The following is a 24077-nucleotide window of genomic DNA, read 5'->3' as shown; positions in this document are numbered from 1 at the left end:
TGAGCCTGCAGTAGATGTATACTGGAGGGATCCCTCTGAGCCTGCAGGTGTGACTGTGGAGCTGAGATCTGCAGTGTGAGTGTGAGTTCACCAGGGTAGAGGGGACCGAAGTGGGTTCTGGGCAGGAAGCACCACAGGGCACACAGTAAGATGTCGATAGCAGTAGGTCCCATTCCCTCGTTAAGCATTCACTGAGGACCTGCATGCGAACATGCAATGTCATAGGTGCTCAATAAATACCTATTGTTTTCCCCATCTAGTTCCCTGCCGGTTCCTAGCGTCCTCTTGCGATAGGACTGGGGTCACTTCTTTGTCTGGTATCTTTTTCTCACTTCCTTCTCTTGCTCCTCCCTCCTGCATGTTGAAGGAGGAAGATTTAGGTCTTTCAGAATCTTCAAAGACAAATGTCTGTAAGACAAACAATCTACGTTTTTGCTCATCTTGATTTTCTCTTGGTGTGTACGCCAGCCGAATCCCTATTGTTTTATTTACTCTCTCATCCAAGACCCTCTCCCAGGAAGGGGAGAGAAAGGAAGCAATGAATTGTCAGGAAATCTCTCCATGCCAACATGTCATTTGGTTTAATCTTCACAAATGTCCTATGGGTGTGTATTAGCATCCCTAATTTTACAGATGAGGCAAGAGTTAAGGAGAGGTTAAGTGACTTATCCAAGGAAGCCAGAGAGTAAATGGCAGAAATGGGTGCTGTTGTTAGGTTTCTGGAGTTGTGTTATCACGATCTATGCTCTGCTTCCACTATCACATTCCAGATGATGTGCTGCCACTGTCAATACAAGATTTGACATTGGAAACGATCCTGCCTTACCTCCTCAGCTGATCATAGAATGTTGTTACCTATGTGGGATTCCAGATGAACTCTTATTCTAACATGGGTATAAAGTATCTATTTGGGAGAAATGCTGAAGAATCGTTAGTCAGTGCGTATGGGAAATCTGTTCACAGAGGGTGCCTTTAATGGGAAGATTATCAAGGGTGCCTAGTTATGGGGAAAGTGGCTACTGCACATTATCTTTATCACACCACGAGTAGCTCATCCCTGAGCTGTTTTCATGAATACTTTGGTTCGAAGCCACAATTGGTGGTCTCCAGGCCACCAATTAATTAATTCCAATTAATTGTGGTATGAAAAAGCCTGGAAATGAATATGGCCTATGTCACACTAATCAAGGGATGCCTCCAAGGCACCCACTTCTCAACGGCACTGAGCGGAGACCTGGGTCCAAAATCCATACTAACTTCTCACTGAGCGGGAAAGGGATTTCTGACTACAGGAGAATTTTCTCTCGAACTTGGCCTCCATTATTGGCTGAAACAGTCACCAGCAGTGCCAATTAAATAGAATCCATTTCAAGCTAGCAGACATTTTGGAGCACCAAGACACAGAGGGTAGGGTCCTGCCATTTCTTAAAGCAAACAGGGTTTATCACGGCTGAATTTAAAGAATTGATCACCCTTATGAAAATGGTTAAGGTAAAGGGGCATGTAGAGCAAGCTCTCCAGTGTCTACAGGCAAATTTCAGACTCCTTAGGGTGGAAATCAGAGCTTACAAAAACTGCTCGTTACTTATCTCTCTCGCATCCCCTGCCTTCCCACCTCGTGCCAGACGTGCTGACTGATTCGTGTTTTCCAAAGACCACGTGCTGTTTCTTGCCTTCTTGGTTTATATACACTGCACCTGCTCTCTGGAGCACCCTATTCTCCTTACCCATTTGGAAAAATCTTAATAATTCTTCAACTGAATAGTCATCTTTAAGAGCCTTCTCTGGCCATCCCCCCTCCAGGCTAAGTGCCTCTTCCTCTGCACCCATAGATCCTGGTGACACTATTCTATCTCTCTACACGGTTGCCGTCCTTGCTTCCAGGCCCGTCTCATCTCATTCAACAGTGTCTTCCTGTATATGTATACGTATAGCTGATTCACTTTGCTGTACGGTCGAAACTAACACAGCATTGTAAAGCAGCTATACTCCAGTAAAAATTTACAAAAAAACAGTGTCCTCCTGGCAGGCCAACAGTGCCTGTCCATGGCTGTATTCTAAGTTATCCTGATGTGCATGGGCCTTTAGAGATGCTTAATACTTGATTAAACAAATAATAAATTAATTAAAGGTTATTGGATGAAATTATTTTACTGGATGGACTAGACGGTGATTTCTTATCTCAGAACATGGCAACAATAGTTCTGCAAAAGAAGCTGGCCTTACTGCCTCGCTTCTTTCAATCTGAACACCAGGATTTATAAGATAAAATAGTATGTGCTGCTCTGCCTGCACTTACCATTAGCTGACTTATTCCTTGACTTATTTTTTTCTAATAAATGTAACATTGTGGGCCCCTGACACTGTCTTGAGGAGGTCCCATTGCAAAGACTGTTAGAAAAATTCACCCAAATCACAAAATGAAAGAGAGATAATTCCCCTTTGGTTACCATCACTGCTGAGAAGGTACAATTTACTATTTCTACATTTATTTTTAGAACATAAAACCAACTTCGTCATATGGTACTCTTTCACTGATTAAAATTTATTTTAGCTAAGGTACAATGTGGGATATATACATTAGGGATGCCAAGTGTAATCATAGCATTTGAATGCACTTTTATGTTTCCTTGGCTGTAGAAAAAATGAAGCAGACTGTGGGCTAAGTCATATTTAACAGTCATAAAAAGTACCGTTCTGGAATCAGCTGTTTACTCCTGTCTGCTTTGCTCCTATGTCAAATATTTTAAAATCTTACTTACGAATTCTAGAAAGAGATTCTGCTGTACGATTATTTAAATCTTTATCATTTCATGGATAATAATTTAATCAAGTGGTTTTACATTAATTTAAATGCAGAAATATTAGCTAACTTGACAGTTTTTGAATAAAGATTAACATTGGAATTAAAAGTAACTCAAAGCTTCCTTTAAAAATTAAAAAAAGAAAGCCAAGTAAGTATGCTAGGCCCATACGTTAGCTATTTGGACTTTTATACAAATGTCCACATCCAAAGAACTGCAACTTGCTTTCATTTGAATTGTTATAGAGGGAAATATCCCTACTATGTCATCATAAATCTCCCTCCAGAGTTACTGCTCAACATGGCAGTTAAGAGTGTTAGGTTTCCATTCAGTGGTCTCAGATTTATTTCCCCCTGGACGTGAATACTAAACTCCAGAAGCTATTAGAACAATGGGTGAGCAAGGAAACTACTTTTTTTTTGAGTGAATCTAACATATTGAGTATAATATTGTATCTGATTGATACACATGTGAATGAATGAGTGGCCTTCCTGGTAATTGGAAAACAAACAAGCTCAGGAAGTAAAAATAATTTATGTTATGGACTAATTGCTCTATGAGAAAGAAATAGGCTGGGAGACTGCTAAAGTTCATTTCAATTAAAAAATGCTGAAATACCTTCATAAAACTATGCAATATCCAGGAAGCCACAGAGAACACATAGATGTTTTTCCATCTTTATGGGCGTTGTCTAATTAAATTAGGATTTAAAATATGTGTACTGAACACAAGCAAAGTAGGACAGATAAATAGGTTGATAGATTATATTTAGATAAATAGATGATGGGTAAATAGATGGATAGATAATTATACAGAGTGATTTCTTTTTTTTTTTTACTTTGAGAAGTTAAGTCTTCTATACTTCAAGTATATCTATGTGGCTGTCTGAGCTTGTAGGCATACTCCATGATAACCAAAAGGTATTTGTTAAAAATGTAGTTTATCTCTTTATTCTAGTTTCAGTTGCATTATAAATAAATTAACCCACATCAAAAAGAAGAGAGGGAGGATAGCCAGTGTCTTATACCATATGTGGTTCTAATACTTTCTGCTTAGGAAAAATTCCTTTGGATGTGTTATTCGTGTTGCTAGAAATCCTTTCCTCTTACCTCTGCGTGCAGACTTGAGTCTCAGGTGCACATTGAGGTATATGGTTTCCATCTCATAACAATCCAAAATTCAACTGTACAGGTATTCTCTGTTCTCAACAAACCAGTGTATTAGAATAAAGAAAATTACAATATTGCTTTTTAAAAAACTACGTATTTATATAACACAGGACACATTAATAGCAAAATACAGAAGAAATCATTTCAAAAACATAACCAGTTATAGAATATATATGAATGAATTTTTGGAAAACTGGTAATCTGATGAATTGGTTATTTGATAAATTATAGAATTTGGGGAAGTGTTAACTTGCAAATTAATCTGTAGTCCTTTTCCTAAGATCTTTTAAAATGAAGACTGTCATGTAATGCCCAAGCACCCCGGCTCTGGAGTCAAATTGCCCGAGTGCCTATCCCAACTCTGACACTAACTGGGTGATCAGATGACTTCCTCTCTACCTCGGTATTAATGTGATGGCTAGATGACTTAAGCTGTGTAAAGTGCTTATCACAGCACCAGGAACGCAGAAAGCAGCGGAGTAACTCTTGTTAGGAATTTCGGAGCTGATGGTTGGAATCTACTCAGCCTGATCATTTTATCTTTGAATGTTTGAAAGTGTCATCAATAGTACAACTTGTGAGGGATCAGAATACACTTCAATCACTAAGCTTGTGCTATGATTTTAAGTAGAATTTTTTATTATGTATTTTTTATAACTATGAGTTGATTTACTTTTCTAAAAGAATACTTATGGGTTTAGGCTTGCAGTCCTAATCATTAAGAATCACGTGGTTTTACAGTTAATTCAGTTCATTTTCTTGCTTTAGTCTTGCTTTATTTTATGTCCTTCCCTTAACCTTTATCACTGGCTTTTTCCTCCTGAATTAGTGGTCTGCATTACTCTGTCACTCAAATATACCCATAATTATATTTATTTAGAATGAAAAATATCAGATACTAGATGCCATCTGATTAGCAGCATCTTTAAAATATGTTGTGGTTATTGTGACTTTATCAGTTTGCAAAAAGTAAACATTGAGAATGTAGATTAGCTATTTTCAGTATTCATGGGAATATTTTGTGGTTCAGAAAAATGCATTTCAGTGCATTCGGTGCATTTTTAAGGAAACATCTAAACCCACTCACACTAGAAGGCTTTGCCAGCAGAAGGTATCAGGTCAACAATGTCGGCAACGACCAAAAGCCTAAATATATATTTTAACCTATGTTAACTTTTTAACATATTTTCCAACTCCTCTAAATTTCCAGTGATTTTGGAGCCTTAACTCATTATTATAAATGTATTATTCTTTTTTTTAAATGTATTATTCTTTTAAAAAATCATAAATGACAAAGATACAAAATGTAAATTGAATTTTAGAAAAAGTTTAAAAGCTTCTGATAAGGTTTGTAATAAGATCATGGCTATTTTATACAGTGTCTAAAATTCATAAGTCTGTTATTTGGCAGAGCATAGAAGAAGCTAATAAATTATTTCAATATTTGTCTTAATTTAACAATAGCTAATAAGTTATTTCAACATTTATCTTAATTTAACAATAGAAAGCAATAATTTAATTAGTATGCCTGTTTAAGAAGTTACGAATTCATAGATTTTTGCAGTACAATAAAATGAATGAGCAAACCATTGTATTTGATCTACTCATTGTGTTGCCATGGTAAGTTCCATCCTGAGTCATCCAAGCCGTCCTGTATGTCAGTTTTCCAGACCTCAGTGTCTTTGTCTGCCTAAGAAAGTGACCGGATGAATAGAGAGCCCTAAGACCTCTCTGTTGATGAGTCTTGATCTAAGGCTACCTTAATTCAGTCTGACTAATACTCTTGAGGAAGGCATTTCCTAATACATAATACATTAATAAAACCAATTAATCAATAAGGCTGGCATGTTTAGAGTTTTTTGGTTGTGATTGGAAGGTATTTTCCCATTATTGAAATATGTTGCTTATTTGCTCACTCTTAATCCTACTTATTAATAAGTAGGATTTACTTATTAATCCTACCATAATTAGAACTTGTGTGCTTTTAAAAAATATTTTACATAATCACATTATATTCTATCATTGTAGTAGGGACATACACTCCACTCAATAAAATAGTCCAGCAGTTGAAAGGTTGTTAATTTTACTCCATACATCCATTTTCAAACATGATCCTCTTTCAGGGATATGGAAGTGAAGGGTTGTGACTAACATTCCTAAACCTTTGACGATTTATTATTGTAACTAAAAGATAGCTAGCTAGCTAGCTAGCTAGATAGATAGCCCCCAGAAAATTTGCATAATTGTGTCCCTTGGAAAAGCTGGTAGTCAGAAAACAAATCAAATCAGCGCTTGGATTTAACTTGCAACTGCAAGCCAGCAAAGCACTGTAAAAATAAATCTAGTTTTATTGGCATCTACTTAAAGCAGTAGAAACTATTGGATTTTTAATTTCTAGAGATCTTAGGGGACCGCATAAGGAGCATTCTTTTCTGAGCGTGCCCTGTTTCTTCCCAGAAGACACACTTATTGACATTTTTATTATCGATTTATTTAGTATGCATGCCTTTCATCTCCACATTTTTCTTCTCTTTCTTCCCCCCACCCTTTCTTTCCAGTATACAGTATGGACTGCCCTCTGGGTCACCTGGAATGTTTTCATTATCTGCTTCTATTTGGAAGTAGGTGGGCTCTCTAAGGTAAGTCCATCATGCTTTTAAAGTATACTTTTAAAAAGAATAAATAATCTAAGTAACATTACAAATGGAATACTAATATATATATGTATACAGTAATTTAAGCAACATTACAAATGGGATACTAATCAAAAAAGAGTTTGGATACCATTAGAAAGAATAACCTTAGGAGCATGTTAATACAATGAAACTCTGAAACAATGGCCTTATGATTTAGTTCGTTAAGCTGTCGTGGAACTCAGCTACCAGTGTATCCTCATGTCCAGTTTAAAAAGGCCTAATGTCTCAGTGACCACAGCCCCATATGTTAAGTGAAAAATGACTTTGAACATTCTTGTGTTTGAAATGGGAAAAGGGATTGACTAAGATGTAAACGTAACAAATATGAATAGCAAATTGCTATCTTTGCTTGAATATTAATTCCGGAAAAATAAAGTTTGTCAGAGAAGGAAATCCTCATTATAGTAAATGGAGCATACGTTTACTGACAACTACATACATCAGTGCAGTGACTCCTATTGTGAAATCCTGATCAGAAAAGAATTGTCTTGATGCAACATGATACAAATATTATTTCTGTCTGTCTAGAACTCATGTCAGCAAAGCACATAATTTTCATTATGACTCTTGCAGAATCATCTTTTGATTACCATCCAAATGGAAGAGCATCTTGGGTTAAGTTTCTAGTTAAGTTTCTAGCTATGTTTCTTAAGCATTTTTCTTATAAACCAGCACAGTTCCCGCTTGAAATCGTAGAGAAGAAACCTAACAGTATAATTACAAAAAGAATAAGAAAGCTGCAATCTATCTTTTAGATTTCTTGTTATCAACTACATTTGTGCAAACATTCTATTGTTGTATGATAGTCTCAAATTTTCTTTAAGTAGCATTTGTGGTTTAGATCTCAGAAAATTTGCCTTGACCAACACAGAGGCTTTTAGAATTGTTAGGCTCCACTGAAGTCCATACGCTAACAAAGACTTTTTGATTTAGCCAAGCAGCAAATATCTCTGAAGTGTTTTCTCCAGAACCTCCAGAGGTGGTTACTCTTTGTTCTACACTCTAATAACTTTATAATTAGAACTTGTCATCATTTTCTCACATTGGCAAATGTATTCAGGAACCAGAAATGACATTTCTGAGTTACATACAAATGCACCAACATCTACCTTTACCTCTACCTGATTTCTAAGACAGAAGAAAGTACTTAAATCAGTGCCCAGTTATCATCTGTAACATGCAGATTATAAAGTAATTTTAAAATGCAATTTTATGAATAAAATAATTATGGATAATAAGTTAAGCATAGCATTTTTCAACCCATAGCATTTTCTAACTCATGATTTGATTGGTCATTTTAAGTCATACTTTTATTTCACTGGGTGGAAATCATCTTTTATCTCTTTCTCTATTAATTGGTTTGGAATAAATTAGACCAGAGGAAATTTGTTCCATGGAATTGACATCACAGTGTGTTGAAAGAGGACTGAATTTCAAATCATAAGTCTTGGATTCAAATCTTGTCTTTAGTGCTTATAAACTATGGACGCTTAGGCAAAGTACTGAACCCCGAAAGTCTCTGTGAAATATAAAAACAGGACCAGCTTCACCAATAAATATAGTAATCAGGGTTTGTTTGGTGTTTCGCATTGTTACCAAATATGGTAACTCAGGTAAGCTGCAAAATAATACTGTGATGTGATTTTTTTTTTAATTTTTAAAAACTATAATAATGGTAGCATTGATTTGTTCCCCAAAGGCTGATTTCCCTCCATGGCTCAAGGTAACCTTTGTGAACTGTTTCTTGTAACTGCTTTTCTAATATCAATGTGCATGTCAAGGATTTTTTTTTCCTCGTTTCTTTGGGTTCAAGGTTAAAAAAAATGGGTATAGTGGTCCCAGTTACTCATTTTATTACCCGTTCAAATGCCATTAAGCAGTCAACCAACTATTCTAGATCATAAATAGGATAGATGACTCCAAAAGGAGCATCCTAAAGAGATGCTGTTGGTCTCTATTTACTGTTTCAAAGGCTGGTAACCTCTCGCTGGCTAGCCACAGGGAAGCCTCAATCCCAGCCTGTAGGGAATCTATTCTGAAAACTAGAGCAGAGTTAAGGACCCTTGAGAAACCCAAGCACCTCTGCCATTTTTTCCAAGTTGTACCCCATTTCATAAGATATTCCTCGTCCGCGTGTGCTAGTTTATATACTAACTTTCTAGAGCCCTCTATCTCCTGCTAGCTCATGAAGGCATTTCTTGGAATTACCCACTTGGATAGGTTAATAGAAGCCTCCCTCTACTTTGAGTTTTGCCCAAAAGGTCCATTCTAAAACGGTGAATCTTTCTCAAAAGACCGGATTCAGATTAATTTCCACAACATCTCTATGGATTCGGGTGTTATTCCAATGACAGGCACTACTGAGCCATTCTCGTTAACTAATAGTGTACTCGCCTGGCCGTGAGCAATCATACATCTGGCCTGTTATGGGGACTCTTGATCACACCCTTCAGATTTTTCCCTTTGCTGTTATCTGCCCATCAGCTTGGCATCATACTTTTGTCACTGTGGTCTTGAAGGTCCTGATTCTCCCCAGACCTTCCAGAACTTGAAGGAAATGGGAATGTGTGCATGTACGGTGAGGTTGAGGATGACTGTGGGTAGGTGACCAAAAGTGCCTGCACTTTCATAATCTACTGGAGCCTCAGTTTCCTTTTCTGCAAAGTGAGGAAGACCACAGCACTAGTTTTATCGGATTGTTGAAAGAATTAAGATGATTCATACAAAGAACTTAGAAAGGATCTTGGCATATTGTGAGGTTTCAGTAAAAAGTGGTTTTTATAATTGCCAATCAACATCATCATCTTTATTGAGAAATTAACAGACATCAGGATGCTCATTCTGCAAACCTGTGGGACATATATTTATTACTATGCAAGAGCTGTAAAAGGGAAGAAAATGTGGGACTGAGTGACTTGTTTAAAAAGTATGTAACAGTCCCTTGTGATAGGACCTCAGATCCGCATATTAACTTCACAGCTGTAACACGATTAATTAAACTCTTTCCTTCAACATGGAAATAGCGTTTTTGAAATGCTTCTGCAGCTAGATTCTCCTGCTGTCCCTCCCGCCCCCCTTGGAAGGACTTTATGCATCTTTGGAGGCGCTAAGACTGTTTTTCATGCTGCACTTTAAGATCACCAAGGGTACAATTAATAAGTTATTGCTGCTTCTTTGGAAGTCCCAAGACTTGAAATCATTTTTTTCTTCCTAGGAAGCGATTCAAAATGTAAGTATGAAAACCCAACTCATTTGCTACATTTAAAGCTACTGAAAGACAAGTTATGTTGAGAACTCAAGTCGTACTTGTTTCTAATCGCCCCAAAATTAAGCTGATGACTTATGGCATCTTTTTGATTACTCCAAATTGTAGAAACTTTACGCTAATATTTCTTCTAATTGACTTTTCCTGAGAGATGTATGGAACTTACACATTACTGATCCTAGAGAATTTTCAGTGTGTCACATTTTCCTAGAATTCTGACTGTGTGTAACTGTGCATGAGCATAATTTAGACATAAAAAATGAATGTATAGGAATTCTCTGTAGACTTATATTAATCATGAGCTTTGATCAGGGGTTTTTTAAAACTTAGGCAGGAAGCCTGGGGGGGAAATGGACTAACCCTTCCTGATTTCTCCTCTGTACTGGCGTTCACGTTGCCTTTGCACAAAAGGAAAACTACCTATATTTGTTTCTCTATATCGTGTCTTAGTGACTGCACTTTTTTCATAGTACCTGATTTGTGGGTATTTTGATTCTTAAAGAAATTTAACTGATACAGCCACTATGGAGAACAGTATGGAGGTTCCTTAAAAAACTAAAAATAGAACTACCATACGACCCAGCAATCCCACTACTGGGCATATACCCTGAGAAAACCATAATTCAAAAAGAGTCATGTACCACAATGTTCACTGCAGCTCTATTTACCATAGCCAGGGCATGGAAGCAACCTAAGTGCCCATCGACAGATGAATGGATAAAGAAGATGTGGCACATATATACAATGGAATATTACTCAGCCATAAAAGAAACAAAATTGAGTTATTTGTAGCGAGGTGGATGGACCTAGGCTCTGTCACACAGAGTGAAGTAAGTCAGAAAGAGAAAAACAAATACTGTATGCTAACACATATATATGGAATCTAAAAAAAAAATAAAAGGTTCTGATGAACCTAGGGGCAGGACAGGAATAAAGTTGCAGACGTAGAGAAAGGACTTGAGGACATGGGGAGGGGGAAGGGTAAGCTGGGATGAAGTGAGAGAGTGGCATGGACATATACACACTACCAAATGTAAAATAGATAGCTAGTGGGAAGCAGCCACATAGCACAGGGAGGTCAGCTCAATGCTTTGTGACCACCTAGAGGGGTGGGATAGGGAGGGTGGGAGGGAGACGCAAGAGGGAGGGAATATGGAGATATATGTATACTGATTCACTTTGTTGTGTAGCAGAAACTAACAACATTGTAAAGCAACTATACTCCAATAAAGATGTGAAGAAAAAAAAAAGAAATTTAAGCCATTTCCCCAAATGGCAGTAATAGCACTTTCTTATCCTCTTTTGACTTAAATCATCACCATTCACTCGCAAGGGTTCTCTCGTCTTGTGAGACTCTTCAGTTGAATATTTCACCTGAGCAGTCTGGCAGGGTCAATGAGATCATTCTTCTTTTTCAAGGCTCACTCTTATTATCTAGCCTGAGTTGCTCCTCTGTACTTACTAGGAAAAATCTCTTTCTTGATCACGATTCATTTTCCTTCAAGGTTGGATTCTTCCACTAACTTTGGCTTTGGGCAGGCACTTTCAAGTAGGAAACGTTTAGGCAATTCAGAGTTCCGTGTAGAAGTTATTGCATAGGAAACAGAACTCCCAATCCCCTTCAGCTGCTTACAATCCATCCATTATTCGTCATAAACATTCTAAATATTTTTATGTTTCAAAGAATTCTTCTTCTGTGGGCAGTTTCAAACTAAATAAGTGATACATTGTGTATTTCTTTCTTTACGTAAATACAGCTTGCTGAATCTAGCAATGAGTATTACATTTGCATTTATCCTTTCCTTTTGATGATTTTTTCCTCAGACATTTTTCAGAAAGAACCTTGAAATATGATGTTTATGGAGGGCTGAAGCTAGGATACAGAATGTCTGTATTTGAGAATAATGTATCAGCAAATGATATAGGAGTAGCATCCAATAAACCCAGCAAAACTATGCCTACTTTTGAAACTACAAGAATGACATCCTTTTTACTGTATCATGAGTAATAGCATGTCTGTATCAATGAGAATCTTTGGGAAAATGCTTAAACTTTCAGTTCACTGGAATAACAAAATATTTTATGTTCTGAACTAATATATTAGTATATATTTATCCTGCTATCCTGAAAGAATGTTTTTGTCTGTAATATTGACTGGGGGAATGGGAGATTGGAGGTGATGGTGGACATCTATCCAGTTATTAAAGATTTATAAAGGAAGAACCATCACAACCTGCTTCTGGGCATTGAATCGAAATGAGACCCAAAAGCTTGCAAATGTTTATTGTTTCCTACACAGTCCTTTACCTAAGTGATGCAATTATGTTCTTTTATTCCAAAAAAAAAGTAGCAAAGCTGTGTAAATATAGTTATGCATTCCTTATTCCAAAGGACTTAAACTATACTTTTTCCCTTGGCCTTGGTCTAAGGGAACATAACTTCTGAAAATAGCATCTTCAGTGTTCTTTGTATGGTAAGATAATTGTTCTCCCCGTAGCTTCTTTTCCACAGTAAAGAAAATTATAAGCACATTTAAACTCAGTATTATATTTTCATAGATTTCATCAAATACAAACATTTTGAAAACCTTTGCTAAAAAAATCCAATTTGCTGCTACGTTATAGTCCAATGACATACAGAAACCACATTGAACTAAGTAATTGCTGCGGCCTGGGTGGTGTTTGGAGTTTTTAATCACAAGTTTGTGTGATAATCTTATGTCCTTCTGTAGAGGTTCAAATAGTTTTTTCAAAAGAGCAGATGGATGTATTATTCGATCAACAGTAACTCTATTTATTGCTGCAGAATGAGAGTCATTGAACAAAGCCAATGCAAATGTAATTGAATAAATAAATATATATATATATAATTGAATAACTGGGTTATTGTCTCAACTCAGTGGATTATATTCATGAAATGGTTTTATTTCTTTGAATAAGCTGTCTCCGAACTATTTCATCTCCAACCCTATTCCCATTCATTATTACACTGGGTAACAGATTCTGTGCACAAGTTTGGTCATTAAAAATTAGTCTCCTGGGCTTCCCTGGTGGCTCAGTGGTTGAGAGTCCGCCCGCCGATGCAGGGGACACGGGTTCGTGCCCCGGTCCAGGAAGATCCCACGTGCCACGGAGCGGCTGGGCCCGTGAGCCATGGCCGCTGGGCCTGCGCGTCCGGAGCCTGTGCTCCGCAATGGGAGAGGCCACAGCAGTGAGAGGCCCGCGTACCACAAAAAAAAAAAAAAATTAGTCTCCTGTCTGATTCAAACCTGCTCTCCTCTCACCAAAGCTGACCATGCTTACAGCCTTTACATACCTTTCTCTCCTCCCTTCTCTTGATTCCACTCCTCAGGGAGAAAAGACAGGATGTAGTCAACTTCTATAACCAACCTTGAGCTGATGGTGGAGTCTGCAGAGATCCTTGACCTCATGCCAGCCTTAGTCTTTTCCAGCCACTCGTAACAGCTGCTACTGATGTGACAATCTCCAAATTGGCTAATTCTTCCACTAAGTTTAATAAAACAATATTTTTAATAAATCTGTAATTATTCCAATAGATGTAAGTTTGTTAAGCCACTGTTTATATAACATTAAGCCATTCTGCATGGAAGTTGGCTGCTAAATTTCCATGCAGGCATTATGTTTTTTTAATTTTGGAATATGCAGAGAAACCACACTTTATAGCTTGTATCCAAATGCTTTGCCGTGTTTTTAAGGCAATTTAAAGATGCTACTGCAAATTTTTTGATGCAGTCAGTTGAACATAAGATCATTTTAGAACAATATGTAGTACGAATAGAACATGAGTAAATGCCGTTAAGATTTTGGATTTTTTTGTGATGTTAATTAGTTTGTTCTGAAGACACAATCTCTTTGTTGTGAAACGTCAATTAAGAATACAATCCTGGTGGCGGGGAGGGGTGGGGGACGCGGTGGGGAGCTTCCCTGGTGGCGCAGTGGTTGAGAGTCCGCCTGCCGATGCAGGGGACACGGGTTCGTGCCCCGGTCCGGGAAGATCCCACGTGCCGCGGAGCCTGCGCGTCCGGAGCCTGTGCTCCGCAACGGGAGAGGCCACAACAGTGAGAGGCCCGCATACCGCAAAAACAACAACAACAAAAAAAAAAAAAAAACAAAAAAAAAAGAATACAATCCCGGTGAAGAATTTCAGGTGACATTTGCAACGGTTCATAAAATTATAGAGACAGATAAACACATTTAGTTGCATTTATTTACTTTTTAAACCAGAATAACAGCATATACCACTGTGAAATAAAATAGCACCACATAGTCACATTATAACGGATGAAGATTGAGCTGGAGGGTCCTGCAGGAACAGAGGGGCCTAGGATAACAGTTACTCAGCAACTACTCTCAGAGAGAGGCAAACGCAAGTCATCTGAATGCTTCGCATCAAATTTTCCTATGTAGTCTGTGAGAGTGGCAGGAGGGAAGTCACAGATAACAATAATCATATCTCAGAAGTTCTCTTTGCCCTCGGAAAGTTTCTCTTTGAGCCACTGGGTGGCTGTGATGGCATGAGGAATTATGGGCCTGAGGCTTCAGACTGATCTGGGTTAGAGCCTTGAACACAGATGGCCCTAAAAGTATCTGTGCATCCAGTCTGTGATGTGGCTGGTTACAGCCAACCCCAGCGCTGGACCACTGGCTGCCCCAGCACGAGAGTTCTGGATCCCTGGCTCAGAAAGGATAAGCTGGAGAATTCAGGGGGAACTGAAGGATGATGAAATCAGTCAGAGTCGCCGGGAATGATGTGAAAACTGAAAATGATCGGCCAGAAGTTTAGTGTCAAGGATGAGAAGCGGGAATGGAGATGTGTTTTGCTTTCTCTTGACGCAGGGAGGTGCTGATGGAATGACAACTTAGGAGTCCTTGTAAGGAGATGCCACTTGGTGTGAAGCTCCTTACAAGTCATGTCTGCCCACCAGCTGGGCTGACTGGCGTGGCGGCCAAGCATGGACCTGCCCAGGTTAGAGAGGCCGGAAACAGGAGCCATTCCAGCCCCCCATGTCCTGTTTGAGGGCCGACAGAGAGGAAATCGGAGGAAAAGTGCCTGGAGCAAAGACTGCCCAGAAGATGAGGCAGAACGGGCTGGTCCCAGCACAGACCACCGAACAGAAGCACAGGGTGACGTAATTAAAGGGGAGAGGGACACAGGAAGTATCTGAGTGTCCAGGATTTGGGGGGAGCCCTCCGCCACCCCTTGGAAGCCCTCAGCGTTGATCCGCCTTTGGCTGTTTTCTGACTTGGGAACAACAGGAGAAGTACAGCAACAGTATTCAGTTGTATTTATTAGAATTGTCAGTGTGCTTGCCTGTTAAAATCAGCACATCGAAGCATCCAGCGCTCTAGACTCCTTAAAAATTTGACTTTTTCCTGGGAACTCTCAGCCTAGTTCAGAAACTAGATGGAATATTTCACAGTCACATAAGAAATGAAGCTGAGAAAACAAATGAAGACATTAAAAAAGTAATTCTACTTTATTCTTGCAGAAGCTGGTACGGTTCAAGGTCTCTGAGAACTTATTTATGGAATCCGAATATCGGTAGTTCTTAATTACCTAAAAGCATGGGAACTTTAAAAACATATATTTCTAAGATTAAAGTTAGATGGGGAGGGACAAAATTGAGTGAAATTTAGCTAACTTAAAAGAAAAGGAAGGCTATCCATTTGCTAAATTAATTTACAAATGGGAAATATAACTTTCTATGAAAGTCATATCACTTTCCTAATTTTGTAGGTGTTCAACTACATCCATCTAATCACTCTTTCATTAAACAAATGATGGCAGAAATTTCTAGCTATCTTCCATTATCTATTCCCCCTCCTGGTCAAGAGTCAGGGAAAATCTACCTGTTTGAGGCGCAAGTGCTAAAACACTATTTCCTTTGCCTTTATATGAACAGGTGTGATCATCTAAGTTCTGGCCATTAAGATATAAGCAGAAGAATTGTGAAGGCTTCTGAAAAGGCTACTTAAAAGCTAATTCAGTTTAGAAGCAGGCCCAAACTTAGTGACTTGTAGAATACAAATCTTACATTTAAAAGAATACAAATCTTACCCTTCTTCTATAGATCAGAAATCAGACATGAGTCCCAATGGTCTAAAATCAAGGTGTGAGACAGCCACTATGGAAAAGTGTATGGAGGGCCCTCAAAAAATTAAAAATAGAACTACCATATAATCTAGCAATTCTACTTCTGGGTATTTACCCAAAGGAAATTAAATGACTTTCTTGAAAAGATATCTGCACCCCCATGTTCATCGCAGCATTATTTGCAATAGCCGAGACATGGAAACAACCTGTGTCCATCATCAGATTAACGGTTAGGGAAAAAGTGGTACTTTACAGGAGTATCCCTCAGCCACGAAGAAAAGGAAATCCTGCCGTTTGAGGGGACGTGGATGGTCCTTGAGGGCATTATGCTAAGTGAAATAAAGAGAAAGACTAATACTGAGTAATACCACTTACATGTGGAATCTAAAGAAACAAACTCACGGATAGAACACATTAGTGGATTCCAGAGGCAGGGCGTGAGGGGTTGGAAACATGGATGAAGGTGGTCAGGAGGTACAAACTTCCAATTAAAAGATGAATAAGTCCTGAGGATGTAATGTACATCATGGTGACTATAGTTAACATTGTATTGTATATTTGGAAGTTGCTAGGAGAATAGATCTTAAAATATCTAGTCACAAAAAACTTTGTAACTCTGTGAAGGGATGGATGGTAATGAAACTTACCGTGGTAATCACTTTGCAATATATATATATATATACAATAGTGTGTGTCAATTATAGCTCAATATAACTGGGAAAAATTAAAATAAATTAAAATAAAATCAAGGTGTCAGCAGGGCCGTGTTCCTTTCTGGAGGCTCTGGGGGAGAATCTGTTTTCTTTCATTTTCCAGCTTCTAGAGGCTGCCCACATTCCTCCCTGTCTTCAAAGCCAGAGATGGCAGCCCAAACCTTCTTATGCTGCCGTCTCTCTGATTTTCTGCAACCAGGAAACGTTCTCCACTTTTAAGGACTCCGGTGATTAGATTGGACCCACCTGCATAACAGAGGCTTCTCTCAGCATATCAAGGTCCTTCACTTTAATCACCTCTATGAAGTCCCTTTGCCATGCAGGGTACCGTATTCACAGGTTCTGAGGGTTAGGACATGAACATCTTTGGGGACTGCTATTCTGCTATCACAGCGGTGCCAACCATTTGGGACTATGAAGTAACCTTAAGGATGTCGAGGTTGAGCTCTCAACCATGTCCACCAGGAGGATGTCATCCATGAGAATAATTGAGTAAAACAAAAAAAGGATCCTGGGACCCTAACGCTGTGGAGCTTTTGTATCAGCCCTGTGTTGCCCACACAGATTTCTTTCATATGGGGTGGCGGGGCACTCTTGGTGGGGGGCTTGAAATATGCAGCTGAAAATAATAACCTGACCAATCACATGTAATTCTATAGATCATTTTACCTAGCATTTACTTGGTTCAAAGCAATGTGCCAGGTAGCAGGGCTACATCCAGTTCCTGCCTCATAAAATGTTCTATGTCATAGGAAAGACACACATTAAATAGGTAAAAACAAGAAAACGTAACCAGTGTTATGATGATGAAGGAAAAAGGCGTCTGATACCATAGAACAGAGAACATAGCATCACCGGGATCAGGGAGGGTTTCCTAAGGAAGACAGGAAGACACACTCAGTAAAGAACAGCATTATAAATACCATGCTGACCTTTAACACACAAGTGCTGTTATTGACCTACCATCCACCAGAAAAGTGCTTTCAGTTGCTACTTTTTTTTAAATTCCCTAAAATGAATTTTCATCAATCCACCCACCTCCATCCCGTATTTTTTCTCCAGACTCTCTTCTGGCCAGCGTGTATTGGAGAGAGAACTCCATGGGGTTACATGCATCAGAGCCAAGGTCACTACCCTTGGGAGGTGGTCACATAAGGACATGCTCTAAACAAGGGAGCTTTCGAGGTACAGATCATGACTACCAGTGGCCTGGAAATATGTTTAGGAACAGTTGGGAGAAAATGCCAGAATGCTGGAGGTCCTTTTGAGATGGTCTGGAGTTAATTTCCCTGAGCATAAATAGACAAATGTGCTCCTCAAATATACGAGTGTTTCACTGCACAACTGCACTATTTAGCTTAGGGCCAGTGACTGATTCAAAAAGTATTTCAAGGAAGGGCAAACATGCTTCCTGCAAAATCCTCTGTGTGCTACTGAAAGAAAAATGGCCTTGAGTTAAGAAGCCCTTTCAGAACAAGCACTCTATCCCCACACTTATTTTAGCAACAAAAATTCAATTTGGTTGAGCTGTCTGGAGAGTTGATTTGACCCTGTTTCCAGAACAATGTGCGATGGTTTGAAGGCGTCATTTCTACATGGGCCATCTATGTTTTAGCTTATACGTATAATTTGTCGTTTTGTGCTTGTCCTTAATTCTAGAATTAATCGAGAAAACACTTCCTCTGTGTATTTGAAGTATCGGGGTGCATTAAGACTATTTTAAGTATTAGTGTGAGAAGATGCTCTGTTCTGCTTCTGGACAGCAGGGAACAGCAGAGGCACTGATTGTGTCGTGAGCTGTGCTCACCCTTAAGTGAGATCCTGAGACAAAGAGTGTAATTATTATTTCCTACACACAATTAATCTTATATGCCGAGAACATGGTATGAATTTTACTTTAGTATAAAAGGCAGACAGGCTACTGGTCCCTGAAATCAATGACAGTCAGAAGAGCCTAGACATTGGGTGATCTGATGAATAATTTAAGACTGATTTGTTAACTGTGCAGAAGTGAAGTTAGCCGTGCAGGGAGACACATTGCCAATTGCCAGGAATTTACTACGTTTTTGAAAACCGCAAGCAGCAATTTACAGAAAAGATTAGGCCAGTTACTGTACATGTGTGACATTTTCTTGATTTAAGATGTCAATCTGGAAAGCTGTTCACTGACAACTGGAGTTTGGAATGAGGTTATAACGTTTATGAAGAACTGCTTTTACCTGAGAATGTCTATATTTCTGCTCTGGGGGACCCCTCAATGCACACCTCCTGCTGGGATTAAATGTGCATATGCAAATGAGCGCTGTCAGAGAGGGTGAGGCACCTGCTCTGGGACCATTAAGCACCTTTGCATCAGCCAGTGCCCTAATGCACTTGTCCCTGAGAAAGCATGGTGATGGGCTTTATTTCTCGGAGAAGAAATCATTGTCTATATTATCTCTTTAGTCCTGTGCCTTCTGGGGGGTATAATCACTTTCGTCCTGTACCAGAAGTTTACTTTGCTATTCATAAGAAGCTGATTAAAGGAAAATCCCATTTTTATTAGTGTAATTTCTTTCCACTTCTTTTCCCTATTGCAATTAAGTCAGTAACAATAATTTCTTCATATTTGAATTTGTAAAAAAGTAAAATGAAGGAAACCTTAGCCCCCGGTGGAATTTGATACCGTAAGGTATCCTGAAGGATAACTTCTATAGAAAGGATATGCATCATATACAGCATCTCATAATTTAAATACAACAAAGGATAACCTATGATTGATCATTTTTGGAGCACTACCAAAAAATGGACTTTTGATATACTTCAAAATTTATACTCAATGTTTACATTAATCAACTTCTCCAGAGATTCCTAGCAAGCTTAAACATTGCAAATCAGGGTTGTAATTGTAATTCCTCTTCTGAAATCACAGGTGTCAATAGTAACTATATTTTTAAATGAGTTTAGTTTTCCAATGAGAACCAAGTCAATGTGTATCGTTGTTAGCAACAAAATCAATCTGAAAACTAAGACAAATACTTTCCTCTGCTTTCCACCCTTTCTCTGTTGCCCATCTGGCTGGGTCTATAAACGCTTACAAATTGATGGCAGCTTTTGTGTTTCCTTTAATCATTTGTTCCCACATGTTTTTCCCAAAAGGAGAAAACAAGAAGACCACTTGATAAATTATTTTTTTATCTTCTATATCTAATATTAAAAGTAAAATATAGGATGTTAGAAATTTACCATAAAAGCCAAGAATCAAACTGTTTAATAGCTAGAGATTAGTATTAGATCACAACTCTGGCTTTACCCTGAGGCTTTTTTTTTTTTTTTTTTTTTTTTTTTTAATTTTTTAAAATTAAAATTCACAAAAGAGGCCTCCCTGGTGGTGCAGTGGTTGAGAGTCCGCCTGCCGATGCAGGGGACACGGGTTCATGCCCCGGTCTGAGAAGATCCCACATGCCGCGGAGCGGCTGGGCCCGTGAGCCATGGCCGCTGAGCCTGCGCGTCCGGAGCCTGTGCTCCGCAACAGGAGAGGCCACAACAGTGAGAGGCCCGTGTACTGCAAAAAAAAAAAAAACAAAAAGTCCACATGAGTGGACAACTCTTAAGACATTACACTGAAGACTGACAGAGCTCTTCAGCGGCTCGGCAGACTTAACTGTCTTGACATCTAAGGCAGTAGAAAAACACTCTTGGCAAACACGTAAGTTTTTAATTACTTACACAATCTTGACTTTGGATGACTCTAACCAATTAAATCATACAGTTTCATTGTTCATTCTTTGTCTATAGTGTTTTGTTTTTTTTTTTTTTTTTTTTGCGGTATGCAGGCCTCTCACTGTCGTGGCCTCTCCCGTTGCAGAGCACAGGCTCCAGACACGCAGGCTCAGTGGCCATGGTTCACGGGCCCAGCCGCTCCGCGGCATGTGGGATCTTCCCGGACCGGGGCACGAACCCGTGTCCCCTGCATCGGCAGGTGGACTCTCAACCACTGCGCCACCAGGGAAGCCCTGTCTATAGTATTTTTAATGTAAAATATATGTATACTTTCAGAAGGGGAAAAAATGTTGGCTTATTTAGAGCTAGCTTTGTAGACAATAAAATCAATGTTTTATCTGTTTGACTAAAGATTAGACTGGGGTATAATAATGGTGGCAGCTAACAGAATGCCTTGCATGTAGGAGGCTTTCACCATTGTTGAAAACATCAGAAAATGAATTTCCAAGTTCTAAATCGTAATAGGTTTACCCACTAAGGCCCCTTGATGCTTGGATCAGAGTATAATGATTTTTGACTTGATCTATTTCTTTACCTTTAGAAACTCCCTACTTTATTTTTCACTAAATCATCAAAAGCCTCATGTAATTTATTATGAGTACCAAACAGAGAGGTGCTTTATTACGTTGCATTTATATTGTGTTTTCCTTCAAGTAACTCAAGGGGCTTTACGAAACATGACAGCAGTCATCAAAACACTTTGTCAGGTGTGTAAGGCAAGAAATAATGCTGGTATAAATGCACCAGAGGCATAATGCTTACTGGAAAATATTCATTTTCTACATATTTTTCAAGAGATGATCTGTTTTAGAAATTTTCTTTAAAAGAAGTTCCAACTTTCTTAAAAATTTTCTTTTCTCAGCTTTGGAATCAGACATTTTAATGCAACAAATTCGTTGAGCATCTTATCTGTGCCAGGTATTATTGTAGGTGCTGAGAATGTAACTGGGGGATGAAAAGAACCTGCTCTCGCGGAGCTTTTATTGTGGTAAAAGAGACATAATACATAAACAAATAAATACATGACATGATATCATCTGTTAAGTGCTATCAAGAGGAAAAAAGGCAGGATAAGGGGATAGAGGGTGACTTCATGGGAAGATGGAGTTAAGAGGCCCAAGTGGAAGACTGGAGCAAGTCATCCAAAGATATGGGAGGAGGCCAGGTCCCCAGGATGGAAGGATGCTCAGTGTGTACAACAAATAGCAGGGATGCTGTGTTGTGTCCCTAACTGGCTGTGAGTATGGAGAGCTGAGTAGGGGCAAGATCCTGTAGGAACCTCGTAGACCATGGTAGGAATTTGGATTTGGCCTCAATGTAATGGGAACCCAATAGAAGTTTGAGTGTAGAATGACAGGATCAAAAATTGGTGTGACTGTCATATAGGAAACAAGAGTAGAAGCAAGAAGACCCATAGAGAGATGATCCTGGTGGTCCAGGTAAGAAATAAAGGTAGCTTGGACTAGGGTGGTGGCAGTGACAGAGGGGAGAGTAATCAGAACTGACTTACAGTTGGAAATCAGGACTGGCAGAATTTGCTAAAGGATCAGAGGTGGTGTGTGGGAGAGCTTTAAATTCTGTCTCTGCCACGTGTGATATTGTCTGGGAGCTGTAGTTTTCTCACCTGTAAGAGAACAACAATACACAAATCCCTAGGTAGCCACAAGGAATTGGTTCCAGGACCCCCGCAGATACACAAATCCACAGATGCTCAAGTCGCTTATATAAACGGCATAGTATTTGCATATAACATAGACACATCCTCCTGTGTGCTTTAAACCAGCTCTAGATTATGTATAATACCTAATACAATGTAAATGCTGTGTAAATAGAATGTAAATGCTAAGTAAATAGTTGTCAAGCAAATTCAAGTTTGCTTTTTGGAGCTTTCTGGAACTTTTTTCTTCGAATATTTTCCATCCGCAGTTATTTGAATCAGCGAGTGCCAAACCCTTGAATACAGAGGGCAGACTGTAATTGCATCTGAGTTTAATGAGGCGACTGCGGTCTCCTGTGACAGGGAGCACGCTTTCCAGGCTTTGAAATGTCTGCTCCCTCCCCTTTCCCTACTAGCCCCTTTCTTTCTTACTTTCAGTTCTCTTTAACTTCACGCTCCTTACTTTTCTTCCCCTTTTGTTTCCTGTTTCTCCTTCGTTGTACTATGTATTGGCCTTGCCCTCTGAATGGCTTATTTAAGGATGCCGGGATTTTACCAGCTGGGCTCCTTTGAAAACGAAGGGGTCTTTTCAAGGAAGGGGTCCTGAGCCTAACTTTCTTAGTTTCCTGGTAAATCCACTCTGCATTTTTAGACTCTAATCAAAATCCTTGACTCAATAGTTGATGTACTTCTAATATATATAGTTGAAACCTCCATGGAAAGAGAAAAAAAGCAAGATGTGAAGTATATTTGCTTCTTTCAAACATAGACAGCCTTTAGCATTGAGAGCAAAAGTGGAAAGGGTTTTGAAACTGAAAGGCGGTTAGAAAGTATTTTGTGCTACCAACTTGTATATGTTTACCGTGAAATTCTTCTGATCTCAATGAAGATCAGTTATATTTAAATCCACATTTTGATTTTTTTGAGAAATTCTCACAGTGATTCAGTTCTGACACTAATCAATTCAACACCGACTGGGTGTCCAACTATTCGATCCAGTTCTGAAACTAACAACCCAGCTACCTCAGACCCCACAGGTTAAGGGCTAGGTCCCACAAAGACTGACCCATTTCACCCACCAGCTGCAGTAGGATACCCAGCTACTCAAACTCCTGCCCAGGTAACTACCAATTCAGGGGTTCCTACAACCCCCCACTAGAACTCATGAAGGCACTATGAGTACTGGTTTATTGTAAAGGATACGACTGGGGAACAGCTGATTGGAAGAGAAGAAGAGAGCAAGGGATGGGAGTTGGGGCTTCTGCACCCTCTCCAGGTGTGCCGTCCTCCCAGCATCTCGATGTGTTTGTCTGTTCACCAACCCAGAAGCTACTGGAACCACGTTGTTCAAGAGTTTTTTGTTTGTTTGTTTGTTTTTTTGCGGTACGTGGGCCTCTCACTGTTGTGGCCTCTCCTGTTGCGGAGCACAGGCTCCGGACGCGCAGGCTCAGCGGCCATGGCTCACGGGCCCAGGCGCTCCGCGGCATGTGGGATCTTCCCGGACTGGAACGCGAACCCGTGTCCCCTGCATCGACAGGCGGACTCTCAACCACTGCGCTACCAGGGAAGCCCCGAGGAGGGTGTATCTTAAAGCTACTCCTCCATCCAGCTGTGTCTGAAAACTGGTGCAATTGTTGTGGCCGCCTCCCTGGCAGAGGACGGTTACTTACAGTGACTTGTCTTTTTAAATTTTTTCCCACTTATTTATTCAGCATTGCTTTTCCCTTCGTTAGAAGAATGATAATCAATAAAATAGATATTCTACACTTTTTTCTACAGTGATGCTGTTGAGTTAATAAACATTCCGATTTGGTGCTCATGTTGTTTGTTAGACCTCAGCCTCCAACTTGGAGAAAGCCTGTACTGATTTAAGCAGGAAACTGTACCCAGTGAAGAT

General features: G+C 39.3%; 1 protein-coding gene across 1 annotated transcript in view; it reads left to right on the top strand.

Annotated features, from left to right (window-relative positions):
* Positions 1-24077, top strand: part of NKAIN3 (sodium/potassium transporting ATPase interacting 3) — a 267357-nt gene that overhangs the window by 5252 nt on the left and 238028 nt on the right. Inside the window, exon 4 of the mRNA XM_029222646.1 lies at positions 6532-6612. Coding sequence (XP_029078479.1) covers positions 6532-6612 — 81 coding nt within the window. The remainder of the gene's footprint in view (positions 1-6531; positions 6613-24077) is intronic.

This window comes from Monodon monoceros, unplaced genomic scaffold (genome assembly GCF_005190385.1).
Source record: "Monodon monoceros isolate NGI ecotype Baffin Bay Population unplaced genomic scaffold, NGI_Narwhal_1 Super_Scaffold_14, whole genome shotgun sequence".
NCBI lineage: Eukaryota > Metazoa > Chordata > Mammalia > Artiodactyla > Monodontidae > Monodon > Monodon monoceros.
Note: the sequence above shows the minus strand (reverse complement) of the source record. Positions and strands in the feature narration are given on the sequence as shown.